Consider the following 22,458-nt stretch of genomic DNA (forward strand, 5'->3'; position numbering starts at 1 on the left):
CACATACACGTGTGTGTGTGTGTGTGTGTGTGTGTGTGTGTGTGTGTGTGTGTGTGTGTGTATACACGTATACACATACATACACACACATACACATATGTACATTCTATCAAAATATTTTGTTATAAATCCAAAAGTATCCCTTATAGAAACCATGGTTTTACTACAGAAAAGTAGCTTCCTCTCACACTCCTGCCTAAAAGGCTTCTTATGTGGCTCATTATGCAAGTTGTTGTTTTCTTAGGTGTCAGTCACAGATTATTCAGGAGCTTTCACGCCTCCCCGCGTATGGCTTTTCTCAGCAAAAAGTGTCTTTGAAATTGTAAATCAATATATTGTTTTATGTCAATCAAATTCAATTTACCAATGTTTTTGGCCTTTTGAAGTTTCAGTTCAGAGAAGACAGGTTTCCAAGGAAAACACTCACCTAGTGTCATCATTGACACAACATCAAGTGACTGACAGAAAGGGAACTATTATTAACCTCATAAAGTCTTGAAGCTTGTTAATTTGTAACTTGATGTTCCGCTCTGGTTGCAAATGATGACAACATTCAGCTAATGTGAATAGTTACTGTTAATGGAACTGAGCGTAGCTTACTGATCCACTGCAGACTGCTGGAGTTTATTTGGAGGATGGCGAAGTGTACAACCAACTGCATCGAAAAGCCTCTTTCTCTGGCATTTGAAAAGCTTGGTCGCATAATTGGAAAATATCCAGTTGTGTTTCTAATATTATCTTTATTTGTAGCTGCTGGTCTTGGAGCTGGTTTTATCTTTCTTACAGAGAGGGAGGCAAATGATATTGAAGATCAGTTCACACCTGTAAATGGACCGGCTAAACGGGAGAGGAAGATTGTAGAGGAATATTTCCCACAAACTAAAGAATTTTCTCATCTGCGGCTTTCGTCTGAAGGATCTTATGCATCTTTAATCATTACAGGTTTGAAGAAAGCAAACATCTGGACTGAGGCTGCTTTTACTGACATTATTGAGCTAGACAGACGAGTGAAAAATATGACGACAGGAAACACTTTTCAAACCCTCTGTGCCAAAACAAAAGGAAAGTGCATGTCAAACGCAATTTTGGACTTCATAAATAACAATGCTGGAAAAAGTAATTTTACAACCATTAGATATCCTGTGAATAATGGCACATTTTTAGGAACAACTGTTGGTGGTGTAGAGCTAAAGCCAGAGAGCTCAGAGCTCATCAGTGCCAAAGCAATCAGACTTTTTTATTTTCTACAAGAAGAAAACTCGACACAAAACACTCAGTGGCTTGATAGGTTCTTGAAAATGTTTTCAAACTATTCAGAACTTAATACTAAACGTACAATGATGGTGAGTTAAATTCACATGTATTTGTAATGTTCATTGAAACAACATATTTGTGTGGAAATTGTTTACAATTTATTTTAATTTAATTAGATGCTGGAATGTTATTCATGTTTCTTAAACAAAACCCATTTTGTATCCATCATGTCATGCAGTAACTTAGAACTGAAAGTAATTTGGACAATGGTTTAAATATATCGCAGATCTGCATATCTCTAGATCAGTGGTTCTCAATCCTGGTCCTGATCATGAAGTCAATTAATTTACTTGATAACTACATAGTAATTAAGAAATGTGCCTGAGCGATGTTAAAATTTACAACGAAACAACAAATTAACAGTTTTTTAATATTTTGTAATGAATTTGTTCGTTTCTTTTTTTACAGGTGCATGTCTCTTACTTCACATCGATGTCGAGACAGACTGAGCTTGAGACCAATTCAGACTCGGTTATCCCACTCTTCTCTCTAACGTATTCCCTGGCCATTACCATTTCAATTCTTTCTTGTCTGAGGTAAGACAGAGAAACAAAAGATTATTAACCATAGACAAGTCAGGGTACTTATGATATTAATTTAAAAGTGTAGCATAGTGGCTTAGTGGGTAGCACTGTTGCCTCACAGCAAGAAGGTCCCCGGCCTGTCTCATTCTCATGGTGTTCCACACCCGTAAAACCTTAAGAATACATAAATATTATTTCATATTTATTATTTCTACAGGTTAGATTGTGTTCGAAACAAGGTTTGGGTTGCTGTTTCTGGCGTCATCTCTGCTGGTTTGGCTGTTTTAACCAGTTTTGGATTGCTGCTCTACTGTGGGATGCCTTTTGCTATAACAGTGGCCACATCCCCCTTTCTCATTCTTGGTAATTTTAATTTTATGATGAGTAAATATGTTTTATATACAGTACAGTATATATTAGGACTGTGAAAAGATTAATCGCAATTAATCGCATAAAAAAAATATTCATCTAAAATGTGTGTGTGCGTGCCTGCGTGCGTGCGTGTATATGTATATATGTGTATATGTAGTATTTGTATGAAAGTCATGAGTTACTTGTGATTACTTGTAACTTAATTGCAGTTTTAATACTCTATCAACATGGGCAATATGGATGCTTTATGTAGATGTATATTTATTATTAGTGAAAGAGTCAGCACACTGGATTTAGAGAAAAATCCAGTTTAAGGTTAAAAAAAATCACTAGTAAAAATAATGGATTTGGCAAACACAAAATCAAATGTTGATTCATATTGAGACACAGAAAATCTACTGTAATGCAAGAATGTAATATAATGTTACACATCAGACATTTTTTCCTAAGAGTAAACCAAACATTAATTTAAGACATAACAGATTATATCTGTGTTAATTCTTGTCAAAACAGATATTTTTGTAATTCTGTCTATGGGTGCATAGTAATAATCAGTTTTTTTGATAAACGCACACCTAACTTGTCAAATGTCTTAAAAATAGGCACCAGAGCAATGTTTGTGGTAACCATGATCAGTGTTGAACTAGTTCAAAGTTCAGTTCGCAAATTTTTAAATTAACTAGTTCAGTTCATAGTTCATATTTCAAAATTTTGAATTAGTTCACAATTCCAAAAATGAACTAATTCATAGTTCTTTTTTTCCCATATTATTTTTAAAAAATTATTGCCATTAACCAATATAGAACCACAGACAGCAATTATTTGATCAGTTTAACACTGAAGCTAAATGCGTCAGATTTCATCTTCATATCCAACTTTAAATCCTTATCCAACCAGGGTTTACATTAGCATTGACTGTCTTTTAATTTTTGCATTTGCACACACATACCTTGCAAGGCTAGCCGGGTGCATCAAGGGGGTCGCAGGTATTGCACACCGCACGTGCACGTTAAATAGCGTGAGCTTAGTCAGAGTCTATTTCAAGATCCAGAATATGCGTTAGCAGCCTATGTTAATTGTTAACGATGATAACGAATATGTTATTTAATGTTAAACTATGTGAGTGCGGCAGGGATTTCAGCAGCGTCCAGAGTTAGTGTTGTTTTGATGACGCATGCAAAACACTGAAAAACACTGGTGGCTGGTGTTGGCAGATTTGGGGCCCTATTTTAACGATCTGAAACGCAAGTCCGAAGCGCAAAGCGCAAGTGACTCTGTGGGCGGATCTTGGGCGCTGTTGCTATTTTCCCGGCGGGAGAAATAAGTCTTGCGCCGGGCGCAAATCAATAAGGGGTTGGTCTGAAGTAGGTTCATTATTCATAGGTGTGGTTTGGGCGTAACGTCAAATAAACCAATCAGAACGCTATCCAACATTCCCTTTAAACGCAAGGGCGCAAGTTCCATGGCGGGTTGCTATTATTAAGACGGATTTGACAGGCGCACGCCAGGAGCGGTTTACAGCCGAGGAGACCGACGTTCTTGTAAGAGCAGTCAAAGACAGAGAAGTTGTTTTGTATGGGGATGGAAGAAACCCGCCCAAATCAGCGTCGGTTAAACAGGCGTGAGAGGAAATAGACGCAATTGTCTCATCAGCTGCACCAAGCACTACAATGATGTAAGGAGACGGGAGGATCCCAAGCTTGCCAGCATAAATCGGGCACGCCGGGCACACAGGAGGACATCGCTGCGTCCATCCTCACCGCTGAAAGGGTTTGGGGGCTTTGAAATCGGACACAATAAACGCAAGCAAGGTTCAACCCCAAAGTACACTTACAAATCAAGTTCACATACATGAAGGTTTCTTATGAAAACATTTTAATTATTATGTACATAAAATAAACGTAATACAGCCACACAACAAACTAATGAAAATATTTTAATCGTTATTTGCATGATAATTGTTTAACGCTGCCACACAAAATAAATAAAAACTATCACCACAATGCTCACCACAATGATTTCCCTTATCTCATGTGTTAATATTTTTATTGTAACAATTTATGATTTAATAATTTCCCTTATCTTATTTTTTTTATTGTAACAATTTATGATTTGCAAAAATAACTGTTTCATCTGTGTAGATTAGATAAGCAATGCGCGTTGTGCATGCTATACATTATGGTCAAGCATGCGCCCTTAAAATAGCATAATGAACCACGCGCAACGCGCCACTGACTTTAGACTAGTTTTTTTTGGTTAGTAGCGCAATTGTTTTTTGAAACTGCAAAATAGCATAAGAGATGGTTTGCGCCGGAGCACGCCTCCTTTTTTGCGCTGAACCGCCCAGGGAGCGCAAGTTCATTCCCTAGTTTGCCGACGTGCGTCTGTGGAGGGAAAAACCCGCTGTGCGCCAGTGCAAAATACGAAATGATACATGCGTCACTGACAAAGTCAATTGCGCTGGGTGCAAGATAGGGCCCTTGGTGTTTTTACCGCTAGACATTAAGGCCTGTTTACAGTGTGTTTTAGGCAGGTTTTTGCCTGGAAGACTCTATAGAAATCTGGCACCCTATTGAATGATGTTAAACTGAGAGAGCGAGCTGTTCACAAGCACCAGAATGAACAAGTTCACAGTAACGTTACAGGCAGTAATACAGTACGTTCAGTTCACGTTCGCACAAAATATGAATGAGTTCATGAACTTTCGTTCAATGAACTCATTCAGGCACAACACTGACCGTGGTATAAGCGGAATAATTGACAAACTTTTATTTTGTATGTGATTAATCGCGATTAATCTTTTGACAGCCCTAGTATATAAATTAATATTATTTACAGGTGTATATTCTGTGTTTTTCTCCAGGTATTGGCGTTGATGACATGTTCATAATGATCTCCTGCTGGCAGAAAACTGAAGTTCATAAAGCAGTTGAGCTTCGTTTAGCAGAAACGTACAAAGAGGCTGGCGTGTCCATCACTATCACCACGCTGACAGATGTGCTGGCTTTCTACATCGGCCTCATGACGCCCTTCCGCTCGGTTCAGTCCTTCTGCATGTACACAAGTACAGCTCTTCTCTTCTGTTACATCTTTAACATCACGTTTTTTGGTGCTTGTCTTGCATTGAATGGAAGAAGAGAGAAGGGCAATAAACATTGGTTGACCTGCATGGAAGTCCCAAAACCCAATGATGATGATGATGATGATGATACTGGTAATATTTGTTGTGTTGGTGGAGCTTATGATAAAGAAACTGGCACTGATTCGGCAATGCCAATGGATTTATTCTTTAAAAATCACTATGGCCCATTTCTAACAAAGACCTGGGTTAAGATCTTGGTGTGTTTGTTTTATTCTGGCTATCTGGCAGTCAGTATCTATGGATGCTTCCAAATGCAGGAAGGTCTAGATCTGAAGCATTTAGCAGCAGACGGCTCATATGTTGGTAGTTACTATGACAATGAAGATAAATTCTTCTCTGCCTTTGGTCCTAATGTCATGTTAGTTATAAAGGATGAAGACTTTCAGTACTGGAATTCAGATTCGCGTCAAAACCTCGACTCATGTTTGGATATTTTTCAAAATCTGTCAATGGTGTCTAAAGATGCAGAAGTTTCACGCATTTCTTGGCTTGATGAATATATAAAATATGGACAGATTTCTGGTGTAAATTTAAACAATGAAACACAATTCAAACAACATTTAACTGCGTTTCTTAATTTTTCTGGTTTTAGTCAAGATGTTAATTTCACTAACAATCAAATTCTAGCATCACGAATGTTCATTCTGACTGTGAACATCCGCATAGCGATCGATGAGAAGAACATGCTGAATGCATTTAGAGAAACCGCAGAAAAATGTGTAAAGTTACAGACATCCATTAATCTAACCGTCTATCATCCTGCATTTATCTATTTTGACCAATACACTGAGATAGTCAGTAATACAATCCAGAATATAGTAGTTGCTACATGTGCTATGCTAGTCATTTCACTCCTGTTGATCCCAAACCCTCTTTGCTCTCTCTGGGTGACATTTGCCATCGCATCTGTCATTGTGGGAGTGGCCGGTTTCATGGCACTATGGGATGTTAGTTTAGACTCGGTGTCTATGATTAATCTTGTTATCTGTATCGGGTTTTCTGTCGACTTCTCTGCTCACATATGCTATGCTTTTGTCTCCAGTGAGGAAAGTCTTCAGCGAATGAGAGAGTCACAGATGCCGTCACTAAACTGGGCTATCCGATCATTCAGGGTGCCGTGTCCACTATCGCTGGTGTGGTGGTGCTCTCGGCTGCTAAAAGCTATCTCTTCAGGACCTTCTTCAAAATCATGTTCTTAGTCATTCTCTTTGGGGCCGTCCATGGCATCATATTCATACCGGTGTTCCTCACTTTCTTTGGGATTTGGGGCAAGCTGTCTCATACCAAACCTGATACAAATGCACCATCTGAGGGCTGTAACAAAGTGATTCCACGAGTACCAACAGTAATGAGCCGAAAACTACCACAGATAAATGGGGGATTTATTGATTTTGATTGTTACTGAGTAGCTTACATTTCTAAATGATATGTTTTTGTTATTTCCCAGAACAGAAATCTTTCTTTACCGTACATCAGGGGTCTTTACTGTTAATTTTTTCACTGAATTTCTTTAAGGCAAACATACAATTTGACATTAACCTCAACCAAAATACTAAACGTGTATTAGGCATATATGCATATTAATTGAAATATTTCCAAAAAGTAAAATATTTGCTTATAACCCTGATCATTTGAACTTGTGGTGACAATTTTATTTTTTATTTTCTGTGTAAGAGAACATTCTTATATATACTGAAATTATTGTGTGCTTTAATAATGTTTATTAATTTCTTTTTCTCGTTTTCTGTATTCATAATGTATGTGTGATGTTTTTTTGTGATTTATGTGTAAAATGTTCATTGTATAATAAAGTATTTTCTGAAGATGTGATTTGCAGTTGGTAGTTCTGCTTCGTGTTAAATTAGCAAGGCTTAAAATGGAAAATATATTTTTTCCTTTATAAATTGCTTCATAAAGCAGGCCAGGACTTTAATCTGTTCAAGGGCACCTTCCCTGTTGCTGCCACTCCCCGTTCATGTAATCCACCGGATTTGCTATAGTTGGATAATATTATTTATTGATATAATGGTTAGACTACAAGACAAATGATAAATTTTCACTAAGAACTGACTAGGAATACACCAGGTATAAAGACAAATTTACAGTTGGCTTACACTTTTTAAAAGCTATGAGACAAGACTTTTTATAGACCTTTTAATTCATTAAATTAAAAGGTGAAATGACTGTATAAAACATGATTTGCGCGATACAGTTATTCCTCAAAACTTTTTTATGTTTTATAAAATTATAAACTTCCCATTTCATCATTGGTCTTTCACTGTGGCTTGCACAAAAACTGCAGAACTTCAAATTTAATAGATGTTCCACAATTTGAAGGCTGGATCCTTTTAAAGGACATGCTCCAAAGGTGAGATTCGTGAGAACTCTATCTTTAAAGGTCCACTAACAAAAACTGAAATAAGATGCTCTAGCCTTTGGAGGATCCATAAGTTGCATCACCTGATTGTTGCACTGCACCTGTCACGTTTCTCACTTATTAAAATAATTTTATTAATTTTATTTTAGAAAATATGACACGTTGATGAAGATATAAGATAGAAACTATCCAACAGTAAATCAAAGAATTAACCTTAGAAATATAAGCAACATGTCGGCACCTATAGCCCAGTGGTTAGTGCGTCGATATATAGGGCCAGTGTGCTCACAGCGACCCGAGTTTGAGTCCAGTCTTTAAGGTTCTTGCCGATCCACTCCCCAATCTCCACATTCCTGTCTCAGTAGAGGCACAAAAGCCAAACAAAAGCTAAGAAAAAGAAATTACGCAACATACACAGAATATTATTAATACAAAACATTGTGAAATACTACAACTTTTTTCTCTTAAATACACACAATTTATTTTAAAATATCCAGCCACTATTCAGCCGTTACAGTCACGCAATGAATCTCGGGATAGTCTAAGCTATGAAGGATCCATTTGTTCTTGTTACGTTATAGATCGTATAGAAGGGGTATTCGTAACACTATTTATAAAAAATATTAATTTAATTACAATATGAACTGTAACAAACAGTGTTCGAATTATGTCAAAGCTTATGGGGGGTCCCCTACCTAAGCCCCACCCCCTGGCCAAGGCCCACCCCCCTTATTGTAGGGTCGCTGTGATTTGACAAAGTAAGATGTGATGCTGGATCAGCAATCATCTGATCCTGGTTTTAATCAAAGAAACCCCAAATTACCCTTAAATCAAACCCTAAACGTTTTTAACCCCTCAATTTAGTGTGAAACACTGCAAGGCCAGACATTTTAAACAGAATAGGGGTGAAATAGGGTGGACCTCAATGCCTTCTCTCAAATTACATAATTTTACTAGTAGTGGTTAAATGGATTACATTGCGTTTTTTAAATCATAGATCGAATAGTTTTCGGATCAGCAAAGCTGGGGCTGGGAAAATAAAATAAGAACAAATTAAGAAATGATGAGCATATAAAAATAGAAAAGAACAAAGTTACAAATAAAGTAAGATCTAACAGTAGCATTTAGGTATAAATAGAATCAAATAAACATTAACACTGTCTTCTTTATTATATAAATTAAATAATTAATCTTTTTAAAGATACAGAAGTGATTTTCCTTTGTTTTCTGTTGTTTAATTAATATAAATGACAGAAACACAAACTGATAAGAACTGCTATTTTCAGACCAACACAACGATTTGACTTTTTTTTAACTGTTTGCACTCACTTTAAGACATAACTGAATCTTTTTATGAGAATAGGTGCCAAGACTATGGTATTTCAAAATAATTTTGTGTTTGCATGCTTTAGGAACGCGAGTCTCCGTGCGTCCACTTATGAGTGTGCGTCCATTTGAGTATGTGTGTGCGTCAATGTCTGTGCACACACAAAACAGCTCACTTTAACATCTTGCGCTCAAATTGTTTAAAATCGCTTGCATGTTAACATTTGCAAGGTTTTAAACCACACGTGCAAAAGAAAAGCTTTCTATAAATAGTTATTTATTTCTGAATGATGCGTATTTGCGTGATTAGTATTAAAGAGACTATCATTTATTATCATTTATGCGTGATTTCTTCTGCTTTCCCAATAAAACATTTTGTGTTTTTTTTTACTTGGTGGACCAGCTGTCAATTTGAGTGTGTAGCCTCGCCACTGTTATGAAATAATAGCTTGAGAAGAATAAAAAAAAACAGAATGAGACATTAACTCGTCTGTCAATTCCTCCAGAAAACAGCATAAGGCGCACTTGCGAGTTTATATTTATTTCAGACAGAAATCATTTGAATTAGTTTATTGCGAAATTGGGACAAATAACGGACAGTAGCCTATCGCTTTGTGACAGTGCAATATGACAATTTTAAATTCATGTTGTATTTTAATTTTAATAAAAACCAGGGGACCCCCCATAATTTATATTTTTGTGGATTATGGGGGGTCCCTCGAGGCTTATAGCAGGTCCGGGACCCCCCCAGACCCCCTTCAATTTGAACACTGGTAACAAACAAACACCAGGAAAGGGGAGGAGAGGAGAGAAGGAACACGAGCAGTGCTAAATAAAAGAAATAAACAAAACCAAACAAATCTAATCAAATCAAATCAAAGTTTATTTATAGAGCACCTTTTTAAAACAGCAGGTGTTCACCAAAGTGCTGTACATACAGTATAAAATAAACAGAAAATTAAAAAGCATAAAATAAATATAAGATAAAAAATTAAAAACACAATAAAATAAAAATACAATAAAATATCCAATAAAGACACCAGTAATCAGTAATACACACTTAAAAATAACTCCTAACAGGTAGCTCTCATACTGCGTTATATGCTGCACTATACAAATATGTTTTTAAATAAGATTTAAAAACAGTAAGTGAAGGTGCCTGCCTAATGTACAAAGGTAAATTATTCCATAGTTTCGGGCCCGCTACTGCAAAGGCACGTTCACCTCTGCTCTTCAATCTTGCATTGGGGGAGACTAAAAGCAGCTGCCCAGCAGACCTAAGTGCTCTAGATGGAGCATATGGCTGTAATAGATTTGAAATGTATTTTGGAGCATTGTTGTTTAATGATTTAAAAACTAAAAGTAAAATCTTGAAATCAATTCTAAAAGGAATGGGCAACCAGTGAAGAGAAGCTAAAATAGGTGTAATGTGGTCTCGTTTACGTGTCCCAGTTAATAAACGTGCAGCTGCATTTTGTACCCTCTGCAAGCGTGTTAGAGATGTCTTACCAATGCCAACATAAAGATTATTACAATAGTCCAGGCGGGATGATATAAAAGCATGGATGACACTCTCAAAATCAGTGAAAGATACAAATGACTTGACTTTAGATAATTGCCTTAACTGATAAAAACACGATTTAACTACCAAATTAATCTGTTTATCTAGTTTAAAGTCACTGTCCATTAAAACACCCAGGTTTTTTACAACGGGCTTCACATATGACTTTAAGTCACCCAGATCTACATCGGGGGTATTGATGGTACCACCAGGTTTAAACAAAATGATTTCAGTTTTATCTTCATTAAACTTTAAGAAATTGGAGGCCATCCAAGCTTTAACATCCTCAAGACATCTCAACAAAGGTGCTATAGAGTTTGCATTGTTTCGTTTCAAAGGTAGATAGAGTTGCGAGTCATCTGCGTAACAGTGAAACGAAATGCCATGTTTCCTAAATATGGACCCTAAAGGTAATATATATAAAGAAAATAAAATGGGTCCAAGAATGGAACCCTGAGGGACTCCACATACAAGAGATGCAGTAGAAGACACAAACTCCCCAAGGCGTACCGAAAAAGTTCTATCACCCAGATAAGATCTAAACCACTGTAACGCAGCACCCTTTATACCAACACAATGCTCAAGGCGAGAGATTAGAATATTGTGATCTATGGTGTCAAATGCAGCGGTAAGATCTAATAGCATAAGAATAGCATAGTTACCTGCATCAGTGGCCATTAATAAATCATTATAAACTTTTAACAGGGCCGTTTCTGTGCTGTGAAGTGATTTAAAACCAGATTGATAAAGTTCTTGCAAGCCATGTAAGTCTAGAAAGGACAGTAATTTTTTAAAAACTACTTTCTCCAATATTTTAGAAATGAACGGGAGTTTCGAAATGGGTCTGAAATTTGCAAGAACCGATGAATCCAGGTTAGGTTTTTTCTTCAGGGGTTCCACTACTGCGTGTTTAAAATGTAAGGGTACAATTCCATTAATGAGACTACTATTTACAATCGTTTGTATGTTAGGGCCAAGGGTTTCAAAAACCTTTTTTAGGAAAACTGGGGAGATGATGTCTGAGGGACAAACAGATGGATTCATTGTGTCAATGATGTCTTTTAAACCCGCAAGAGACACTGGCTCAAATTGATTAAAAACAAAAGAGCACATAGAGAACGAAGACATTTCAGCAGAAGGATGAACAATATTGCCTCTAACAGTCACAATCTTGTCAATAAAAAACTGCAAGAAGTTTTCGCATGTTTCTTTGGAAAATTCCAAACTCATTTGTTGAGGTGTATTTAACACAGAATTAATAGTGTTAAACAGAACACGAGGTTTATGAGCATTATTTGCGATGACATTTGAGAAATACTTTGACTTTTCCATTTTTACAGTTTTCTGATATTTAAACAAACTGTCTTTCAAGATACCAGATGAAACCTGCAGCCGATCTTTTTTCCACTGGCGTTCAGCTCTCCTGCACTCATGCCTAGCAGCACGGGTAATGTCATTTAACCATGGTTCAGATTTTTGCTTAGCATGAATAGTCCTGAAAGGGGCAGCAATGTCAAGTGCATTCTCACAATCAGTATAAAATAATGATGTTAACTCATCAGTATTATACTGCTGAGTGGACACTGAGAAGGCCATATTTGTGCTATTAAAAACATAAGTAAACAGATCTGCAGTTAAAGAGTTAAACGAGCGACAGGGACGAGAAGGGGCACATGGTTTAGGACTACAGGAACAAGGAATCTCGAATAACACAGGCATGTGGTCAGAAAAAGTAGCATCACAAACATTAATATTGTTAACAGGTAAACCACACGATAAAACCAGGTCCAAAGTGTGTCCATGCTCATGTGTAGAGCTAGTCACAAACTGCATCAAGTTAAATGACTCCGTGAGATTTAAGAAGTCTTTAACCAATGGCTTGGAGGGACAACAGATATGGATGTTAAAATCTCCCACAATTAAAATTCTGTCATACTTCGGCATGATTTCAGCCAGAAAATCTGAAAAGTCGTTTATGAAGTCCTTATGGTATTTGGGAGGACGATAGATCACAGCGCAAAGCACTGGGTCAGGTCATCTAACTCGCATTTAATCCTCTAGACTGCCTAAACCGAAAACAAAGAGAGAAAACAAAATATCTTCTGCATCCAAGACACCCTACCTAACCTACACTCTCTAACCAAAAAGTTGGGGAAAACATACAATGGGTGGCACTCGCTACTAACCTAGTGTACTAATACAGTAAATACAGCAACCTACGTGTAGCAAAATGTATGTCACATTACAATCTTACCTGTTCACTCCTCTCCGAACATGCAAAGATAATTAACATGTAAACCGATAAACAAAATAACGTACACACAAGAATTCAAGCAAAAGTTGCGTAATGTAACAGTAAAGTAGTAGCAAATAACACTGGGCCTAGTGTCAGACTGTCGTGCTCTCTTATTGGGCGGAGTGATTGTGGGTTGGTGGAACAGATAATGACCTCAGCGGCAGGTGGAAACTGACAAGGATGCTAGCCAATGCGGCGTATGGGAAAATTAAAGTTAAGAGAGAGAGAGAGAGAGAGACGGAGGGAAAACACAAACAGACGGCATACGAACGAAACAGTTCTATACTTTGCCGCCCAGAGAAATAGAGTCCAGGATTATGTTTTAGCTTGCATATCATTCTGGGTAGTGGCAGCCATTTTAGGGGATGCAGCCGAAAGGATACACAGCGATAGTAACGGAAATAAATTAATCGAAGAATGATCAAGTGTAAAATTATATATAAAGACAAACTCAAACCCCTAAGCAAAGTTACTGTACTTAGAGAAAATCCAGACAATCAACGAACTCGATTTGTACGAACACAAAGAGTGGTCCGATGATCTCAATGAATTACCGCATGTAACATTACCTGGTGTGTTTTCTTAACTTGTCTGTGTCTGTGGTGTCAGTGCATTTACAATTTAAAAATTATAAATCTCTCAAGGCCCATCTGCAATTTACAAATGCATGGGTGCAGGACCTTCGGATTTTCCACGTCAACGAACAGTAAACGGTTGTTTGCACAAAAGTAATGTAATAAATTTGATGCATACTCGTTAAGGCTCCGCAAGTCATTGTGCGCATGAGCCCACACTTCAGATCTATCACCCCTGCTTCAGATTTTGCACACTTGCCTTTCTGGATGGATTATTATCATGGTGGCTTGTGACAATGAAAACTGTGCAGTTCAGTAGTCCAGCTCAGCTGACTCAGTCAGGCACTTTCAGAAACGGAATTATGGCTTTGTACCTCTTGTACACATTGGAACACCAATGTGTTTTTGTACCCATATTGCATTGTTATATGTTCTTAATACTTGAACTTTACACCGTTGTTTGTTACACCTGTTGTAGGCCTATCTACACTACAGTTACACTGAATTTATAACTTAAATGTTTATCTATTTAACTTTTTGCATTGCTATATTATATACTGTAGGTTCTTGATACGTTTTATTTGTTTACCTAGTTATTTTTTATGTGTTAAGGCTACATTGCCCCATTATCTGTTTTGTATTCAGTATGTGTTACTGTAAACTACACATTTACCTCAGTGTGTTATGATGCACAAATAAAGAGTTATAGAATTGATACATTTTGTTATTTATTATTGTAACAGGTGGTATGCAATATATAACACTGGTAATGCACAAACAGCAAATCCTGCATACAGTAGGTAACACATTTTTATTTATATTATAATGTAAGGCTGTATTAATTGAGAAAAATTGATTTGACAGCCCTAGTTTGAAGCTATATTATGGTTTTATAACAAGGCTAGGGCACATATTGTAAGGTGACCAGATTTTTTAAATGAAAACCGGGGACATTTCCTAGTTAAATGGTGAAAATATCATTAAAATCTAATTTGTTGTTATATCTATGAATAAAAAATGGGGACAAAATGTTTTTTTTAAGTTTTCTTTTTTTGTTGTACTGCAGGGAATGACTTTTTTCTTAGTGGTGTTTTTGTCTTATTTTCAGTACAAATATCTAAAAAAAATCTTGGAACGGGATGCATTTTCTTGATGGGCAGAATCCCCTAGGAAGAATCTAGCTTTAAGACAAAAATAAATAAATTTAAGTGAATTTGTGCTTAAAACATGCAAAAAAAAAAATTTCTTGAATTAAGTAGTGGTAGATTTTTTTGCTTGTTTTAAGCACAAATTTGATATTTTGGTCTAAAAATTAGAGTTATATTCTTGGGTAATTTTGCCCATCAAGAAAATGCATCTTGCTTTAGGAATGTTTTGTATTTGTACTGAAAAGAAGAGAAAGGTGCTAATAAGAAAGTCATTTTTTGCAATGTTTCTAATTCAATTAATGGAACAATTTCTGTAGCCTAAAAATCAAATTTCTCCCGTTTTTTACGAGACATACCTCATCAAAAATGACTTCTAAGGTACTACTTTAGCTGATTCCATAACATTGTAAACGTGATCGAACAGAAGGAATAATGCAAAATGTAAAGCCTACACAAAACAAATGCTCCATACTGTGATCAGTTCACTTCATTGATTTATTATTTTAATTTAACATTAGTAGTTAGTACCTTAAGCCCCCATAACTTTACCTGTTTTCATATCTTATGATAACTTGATTGATGATAATGATGCTTTTTCATGTGTCTCGTTGTAAATTCTTCATCGCTAAATCAGTGGCGTGTGCAAGTAATAATTAGCTCGCGGCCCCCTCTGCTGGTGAAAATAATCATTACATGATTGCTCCGGTCTGGTACTACAAACGCTATGTTGATCGGGTTTTAGTGTATTTGCTGGTTGTTTTGGACATGCTGTAAAACGGGGACATTTCCGGGGACAGCTTCAGTCGGGGACAGAACACCAAAAAACGGGACTGTCCCCGGAAAACGGGGACGTCTGGTCACCTTAACATATTGGTCAAGGCACAGCAAACAGTCCAGGAATGCCATGTCTTCACTTTGTACCATGGTGACTGGTACAATTCCAATAGGTGTGGTGTACTTATTTAATTAGTTTAACATTGTTTAATTAGTAATGTAGTTATTTAGCCAGTTAGCTTATCAGTGTTTGTCAAAATTTTGTGTAAAGACGAGCCAAGGACACGGAATGCAAGAAGAATGCAAAGGGAATAATAAAGTAAAACAACCCTATGGGAGAAAACTTATACGCAGTGCAGGCATGAGAAACCAACTAACGAAGAAACGAGGGTATAATGAGGAAATGAACACTCAACACACAGACGGGAGAGCCCAAGCGAACTCGAATCGCATTGTTACACTTAAACAAGATACACGAGTGTCATGACTTCTTTATAAGAATAAACAAACCAAAGTAAAGAACATTTCTCTGTCTAAACAACTAGCTAGGGCTGCGACTAACGATTATTTTAATAATCGATTAATCTGTCAATAATTTTATCGATTAATCGATGAATCGGATAAAGAACAAAAAACAAGAAAAGCATTCATTTCCAACCCCTTATTCAAAACAGAACTAAAATCTTTAGAAATTACACAAACATGTTGCTCCTTGAACATACCTGAGCTGTTACAATAATAATAAAATAAAATAAATATGGACTAACACAAAAAATACACATGTATGCTTTACATCTGCCAAATATATAAACCTTTTTATGATGCATTTCCCATCAAGAGAGGCTTCAAAAAGATAGTATATGAGTACACTCTCAGAAATAAAGGTACAAAAGTTGTCACTGGGACAGTACCCTTTCAAAAAGGTACACCTTTGTACCCAAAAAGTTCATATTAGTACTTCAAAAGTACATATTGGCAGTTCAAAGATACATATTTGTACCTAATGGTACATATTAGGACCTTTTATAAAGGGTACTACCCTAGTGAGAGGTTTGTACCTTTATATTTGACTTCATGTGTTTTCTCAGATCGGATAGCTATATCTCATTTGTTAAAACTGTTCCATTTACATTTGGCCACATAAATGCGTTATTGTGAAAACAGAAAATGCGTCTTCTACTCCCGCGCAAAATGCAAATATACCATTCATTACTTCGCCTGTGAGACGATGTTTATGCAACAAAAGGCGGAACTTACTGTATGTTGTACTGTATGTTGGGCCGGGCATGTGTGTCTCCTTGCTCGGCATGAGCTGGAGCGCGCAGTAAAGACCAGCAGGAGAGTGACGGCGCGATGATTTTATGTACAGGTCCATGACGGGGAAAAGCGTTCATACAACTTTCTCTCAATGTTTTATTTCTTTGTTTAACGTCATTTTATTTGTTTTTTGTTTAGTCGTTGCTCCATAAAGCATAAGCGTGTCGTCTTTGTTTGTTTACCTCTTTGCCGGCTAACTTCCAGGTGACGTGCTTACGTTTGGGAGGAGTAAAACACTGACGTGTGATTTTCCTCTACCTTTGCTGTTTTTTATCTTTTCTCCGCTGCCCTGTCTTTTCTCCGCCCTGTCTATGAGGTGCCGAACTCTGCAAGCAACAGTGCATGAGAGAGAGACCGAGTGTGTTCACTCCGCTCCGCATTTAACTGAAGTTTAACGCGACACAACGAATCGATTATGAAATTCGTTGCCAACTCTTTTAGTAATCGATTTTTATCGATTTAATCGATTCGTTGTTGCAGCCCTACAACTAGCTATTAAAGTTAGCGGTGTAACAACAATTCTGTGTTTAACTTACATTGCTAATGCTAAAAACAACAACAAAAGTTGACATGATTTGTGTTAAACTTACCTTTGTGAAAATGCCATGAACAAACGTGTTTTGGGAAATGTTCTTAAAGGTGATGGTTTTCCATCTTACTGCTGCTACCCAAGCCATGCGATGCCGCTTTGTTAACGCGGAGACCTGAGATCCAAAGTGCTGTTTCCTGGGAAAAAAGCTAATAAAACTCACTCCATTTGAGAATCGGTTACTACGCCGGTTGTGAGTGAAATTATGCCAGCTAATTACAGAACAATTGTTGTACCATTTTTAGCTGTACAACACAACAAATTTTGAATTCCCCGCATATTTCCTATCCAATCCAGTACAGGTAGCAGCGGTGTGCCTCTAGTCCCAGAATGCATTGCGCTGCTGGTGCGCCGGTTCAGCTCTCTATAAGGACATATTCTGAGATCACATTTTAAATTGTGACGGCCTTACTAGTCTTCAGTCGTGCTGCTGTGACGCAATCGGTCTTCGCAATCGGATCTGTCATTTAACAGATCCTGAGCAGTGTTGGGCAAGTTACTTCCAAGGTGTAATACATTATATATTACAAATTACTGTCATTTGAAAGTAATTAGTTACATTACAATATTACTGTCTCTGAACTGTAATGAGTTACACTACTTTTACGTTACTTTTGAGTTACTTTCATCAAAATAACAGAAGTATGATTAGGCATTATAAAATGTTGAAATGTAGTTAATTGCTACATAGTTTAATTTCTTACACCAGCTGTATTACACTCCACCCAGATGTCACCCCTTTGCTTTAGATGTGGCACAGAAGAAGGAACATTTTTGCATTCTACCTGGTTGTGTCCTAAAGTAAAGGTATTTTGGGTACAAGTATGTGATATAATATCACAGATCCTTGGAAGTGATTTTCCACTGGATTCAGAGAGATGTTTATTATGTTATTTTACTAACTTTAATATCCAACATAATCAAGCTATTAAGCTTACTGAAATCTTGTTGATAATAGCTAAAAAATATATTGCTTTAAAATAGAAAGCAAATATTAATGTGCCATCTGGTTTCTGGGAGTTGGACGTTTGCAGCTGTGTACCAATAGAGAAGATTACATATACCTTGAGGGGGAGAAGTGAATTATTTTATAAAATGTAGAATCCATTTTTGAATTATATAAAAACAGAACCACCTGATTTGATTTGTTAAAGTTGATTTCCTAATTGTTTGCTTTTATTGTTAATTTAAATAAAATAAAATAAAAACATGCAGTACTGCACAGTCGATGGTGACATTGTTTTTCTTTGGAAGATTAAATAATCTTAAAATACTAACCGTTTTCTCTCACAAACATTTTTTGCATCAAAAGACATACGGTATATTAACCCACAGGATAACTGTTACTTTAAAGTAATTCTGCATGTTAGGATTATATAAAAATAAAAAATTAATCCTCCTCTATCTCTCTCTATCAAAAAAATCATGAGAGTTAATGGAAGTTAGATTTGACCTGAACTCTGGTATGTTGTGTTGTGTGAAAGTGGCCATCAGCTTGTGCATCACTGTACCTGATTCAGTGTCTTGTATAAACATTCAACTTTCCAGAAGTTAGAGAGAAATAGTTAACTAGGATGAGATACGCTCTGCTAAATTAAACAAATCGGTTTCCTTAAGGAACAAGGATCAAGGAAATGCAATATTTACAGTAATGCTCACAGTTAATGTTTAAAGGCAGTATCACCTGTTTTTATGTAAATCATTAGTGGTCCTGTCCATCACTGCTGACCCTTTGTATAGCCAAAGTCTATCCTACTAAAATATGGAAATTTGAGGATAGAATTGTAGTTTGTTTTACCTGGCAATAGCACCATCTGCAGACAAACATTTGGCACCTAAAATTATTCTTGAATAAGGAATTAATGTACATTGTAAAAAATAAATTTGCTTACCGGTAATAAAATCCTTTTTTGCACGAAATGAAGTAAAATGTATTTTACTGCTTAATTTTCAAGTACAACTTACCAAAATCAAATAAAGTCTACTTAATAATACATAAAACATTTGTTAAATAATTAATTAAATGTCACTTAATTATTTTTATTTGAGAAGTTAGATTTATTTTAATTGTTTCGGTAAAAGTTGACACTGAGTGGAGTTTAAAAAGGGCAAGAGATGGACTTTCGGGCCCTTGACACATACTGTCTTGATGATAAATTGTTTGTGATCCTCAAGAATCAGGGGCGGATCTACAGGGGAGCAAGGGGGGCAAGTGCCCCCCACTCTAGAGCCTTGCCCCCCACTTGTAAAACAAACAAACCGTCACTATGTCCAGAAGCTAACTAAACCCTTAACCAACTTTTTTTAGTTAATGATCTGTAAGAATGATGGTTTATTAGTGCTGTTCATTGATTTTAGTAAGTTTTTTGACATTTGGATATAAAGAGTTTTAATACTACAATATATGGTGTAAAAATGAGAGTGCTGCCCTCTTCAGGTTGAACGGTGGCTACTGCAGTTGAATTTTCCTATTGGATGTTGGGTCCAAAAAGTAACTCTTGACGTAAGCAGGTTCAAGCTCCCCACGCCCTTGTTACGATCTCACCACACACTTGGTACGAGCTTAGTTCGTCCCCTCTATCTCCGTTGGGATCTGCCCACTTTTCTTTCATTTTTTAAATATTGCCAGTGGGTGGAGTCAGGCTCTGACCAGGGGTTTAGTTACGCTTTAATAAAACATTGAACTAAACAATTAGGGATGCACCGAATCCAGATTTTTTAGGTTCGGCCGAATCCCGAATCCACCGTTTAAGATTCGGCCGAATCCGAAACCGAATCCTACTCGCATCCTTATTCCAACACAGTAAAACACATTAATGAAGTAAACAACGTCCACAGCAGTGTATTTTTCATTTTATTTAATTTTAACTGTACATTATGCCAGGATGACAAGTTGGAAAAACTATTTTGACAATTACCATAAGCATATGCATAATGAAAGCGATGCGTTGCAACACGTTCGTTTTTCCAATAAGCAAGCAGCTCCGCGCTGAAAACTATATTTAACTTTGAGTGAGAAGCTCCGCTCGTCAATGTCAGTTTTCACACGGCCGTCCAATTACAGTGGAGGAGGGGCGGGACATTACCACAGCAACCAACCGGCTCACAGCTGAAGCATCACAGCTACCAAGCGCTCGGCTGAAAAACAGCTGGCATTTGGCGTCCTCAAGGCGTTTTCAGCCGTGTTTAAAAGTTTTGGTGTGTCCAGCCCCTAAGGCTCACCGAAAGAAAAAGCTCATCTCCACGTCAGCACCCGATGTGTGTAATCAATGGCCGCGTGACGTCGACCAGCGTAGCGCAAGCCTAGGGTTCGGTTCGGTGGAAAAAAAATCTAGGATTCGGCCGAACCCGAACCCCGTCAAAAAGCCCAGTATTCGGGCGAATCCGAATCCTGGATTCGGTGCATCCCTATAAACAATACATTTACCAAAAGTGAACAATTTATTTTTTAATTTTAAATGTATTCTTAGCCCTCTCCCTTCAAATACTTAGCCATGCTCTTGATTCAAACATGTGAGCGGCGATCGCATTGAGTCTAGCTCACACACACAACGAGTCTGCTGCGGTGCGGTGGTGGCCCTACAACTCTCGGCTGGAGCGACCGAGTGAAGTGAATTTCCCCAGGTGTAGTTTAAACACAAGTTTAACTTAAAGTTAAATTCCACGTTCAAACATGGAACACTCTGAATTGGCATCCACCAATAATAATGTTCCAAGCCAAGTGAAACGAACAACATATCCTCCAACCCATACGATTGTTATGGTCGTTTGTCCATTCCACCAAATACAAACAATAGATGCATTTACTAAATTAGCACCTCTACCGGCAACAGGTGAAACTTAATATATTAGGGTATAAAATAATATTTTGTGATATATATTTTTGCTATGATGACATGTACTAGGATAAGATTTTCAATTTAAACCACCAGGATTAAATGTATTATTACACATTACTCAGGCATTTAGGGCAAATAACATACCCATTTATTTATTATATGATATAAACACAGCATACAAAACAGTCACAACTTTTTAAAAATGTACTTAAAATATACCAAGTGTACCAAGGTCAAAGGATAGATTTATTTGAAGAAAAGATGCAAAAGTGATGACAATCCGTTGTAAATATTAAAAACTGCCGCAAGGCTACGTCATCTATGATTGTGAAAAGGCATTGGCTTTCGTGTGTCTTGTGACCAATCGCATCATTACATCAGCTAAGAATGTGAAACGCTATTGGGTCTTGTGACCGACTACGTCATGCTGGTTTATGTTTGAATGAGATCTGACGCACATGTGCGTTCTTCATATAAAGTAATCGTATGGCTTCCGTTCGCAAAGTTTGCAACGTGAATGGTTTGTAATACTTTTATACTGTTTTATGCAATAAATACCTGACTTTACTTTTACTTGTGTGTTGTGTTTTATATGGTTGAGAAGTGGTTGGGTTTAGGGTAAGGGTGAGGGTGGGGTTAGATGCTCCAAAATATCTTTAAACCCATAAATGCTTATGAAACCGTTTCTACATTTACAAATTCATAAAATTAAATGTGTCTAATCTGATGAATAAGGCAAAAACCTTAAAACAGGTTGTATTTATATGCTACCTCCCGCTAGAGCACAAATAAGTCACTTTACTTCGTAATAAGGTGCTTGCACAAACGACTTATGTGGTTGTTATTTTTTGGAGGACAGTCTCATAAACGAACCCACCCAAGTCTATCTATGGTGTTCTGACAAAGAGGTGTAGGTGTTGCTAAATGGTTTCTATGGTAGTCTGTTGTATTGCTAGGGAGTAAATTGGCTTCCACAAATGATTATACTTCAAGCCACAAGTGAAACAAGCCCACCCATATGTCTCTATGATGTTTTAATGTAGAGCTATAGTAGTTGCTAAACAGTTACTAGTATACTCTGTTTGGTTGATGGGAAGTGAGCTGGCATCCACCAATGATTATACTCCAAGCCACAAATGAAACAAGCCCACCCCCATGTCACTATGATGTTCTGATGCAGAGATATAGGTGTTGCTAAATGATTTCTAAGGTGTTCTGTTTGGTTGCTAGGGAGTCCACCAATGATTATACTCCAAGCCAAAAAAGGAATCATTCATGACATTTCTCAAAACCACTAGGTGGCA

General features: G+C 37.0%; 1 protein-coding gene across 1 annotated transcript; it reads left to right on the plus strand.

The window, feature by feature from the left end:
- Positions 1-605: 605 nt before the first annotated feature.
- On the plus strand, positions 606-6,999 carry LOC129448281 (patched domain-containing protein 3-like). The gene is given in 5 exon segments (XM_073872687.1): positions 606-1,323; positions 1,721-1,850; positions 2,056-2,201; positions 5,074-6,395; positions 6,398-6,999. Coding segments are annotated over 5 exon segments (2,646 nt in total). The 5' UTR covers positions 606-635; the 3' UTR covers positions 6,758-6,999.
- Positions 7,000-22,458: the final 15,459 nt, after the last annotated feature.

This window comes from Misgurnus anguillicaudatus, chromosome 10 (assembly GCF_027580225.2).
Source record: "Misgurnus anguillicaudatus chromosome 10, ASM2758022v2, whole genome shotgun sequence".
NCBI classification, from domain to species: domain Eukaryota; kingdom Metazoa; phylum Chordata; class Actinopteri; order Cypriniformes; family Cobitidae; genus Misgurnus; species Misgurnus anguillicaudatus.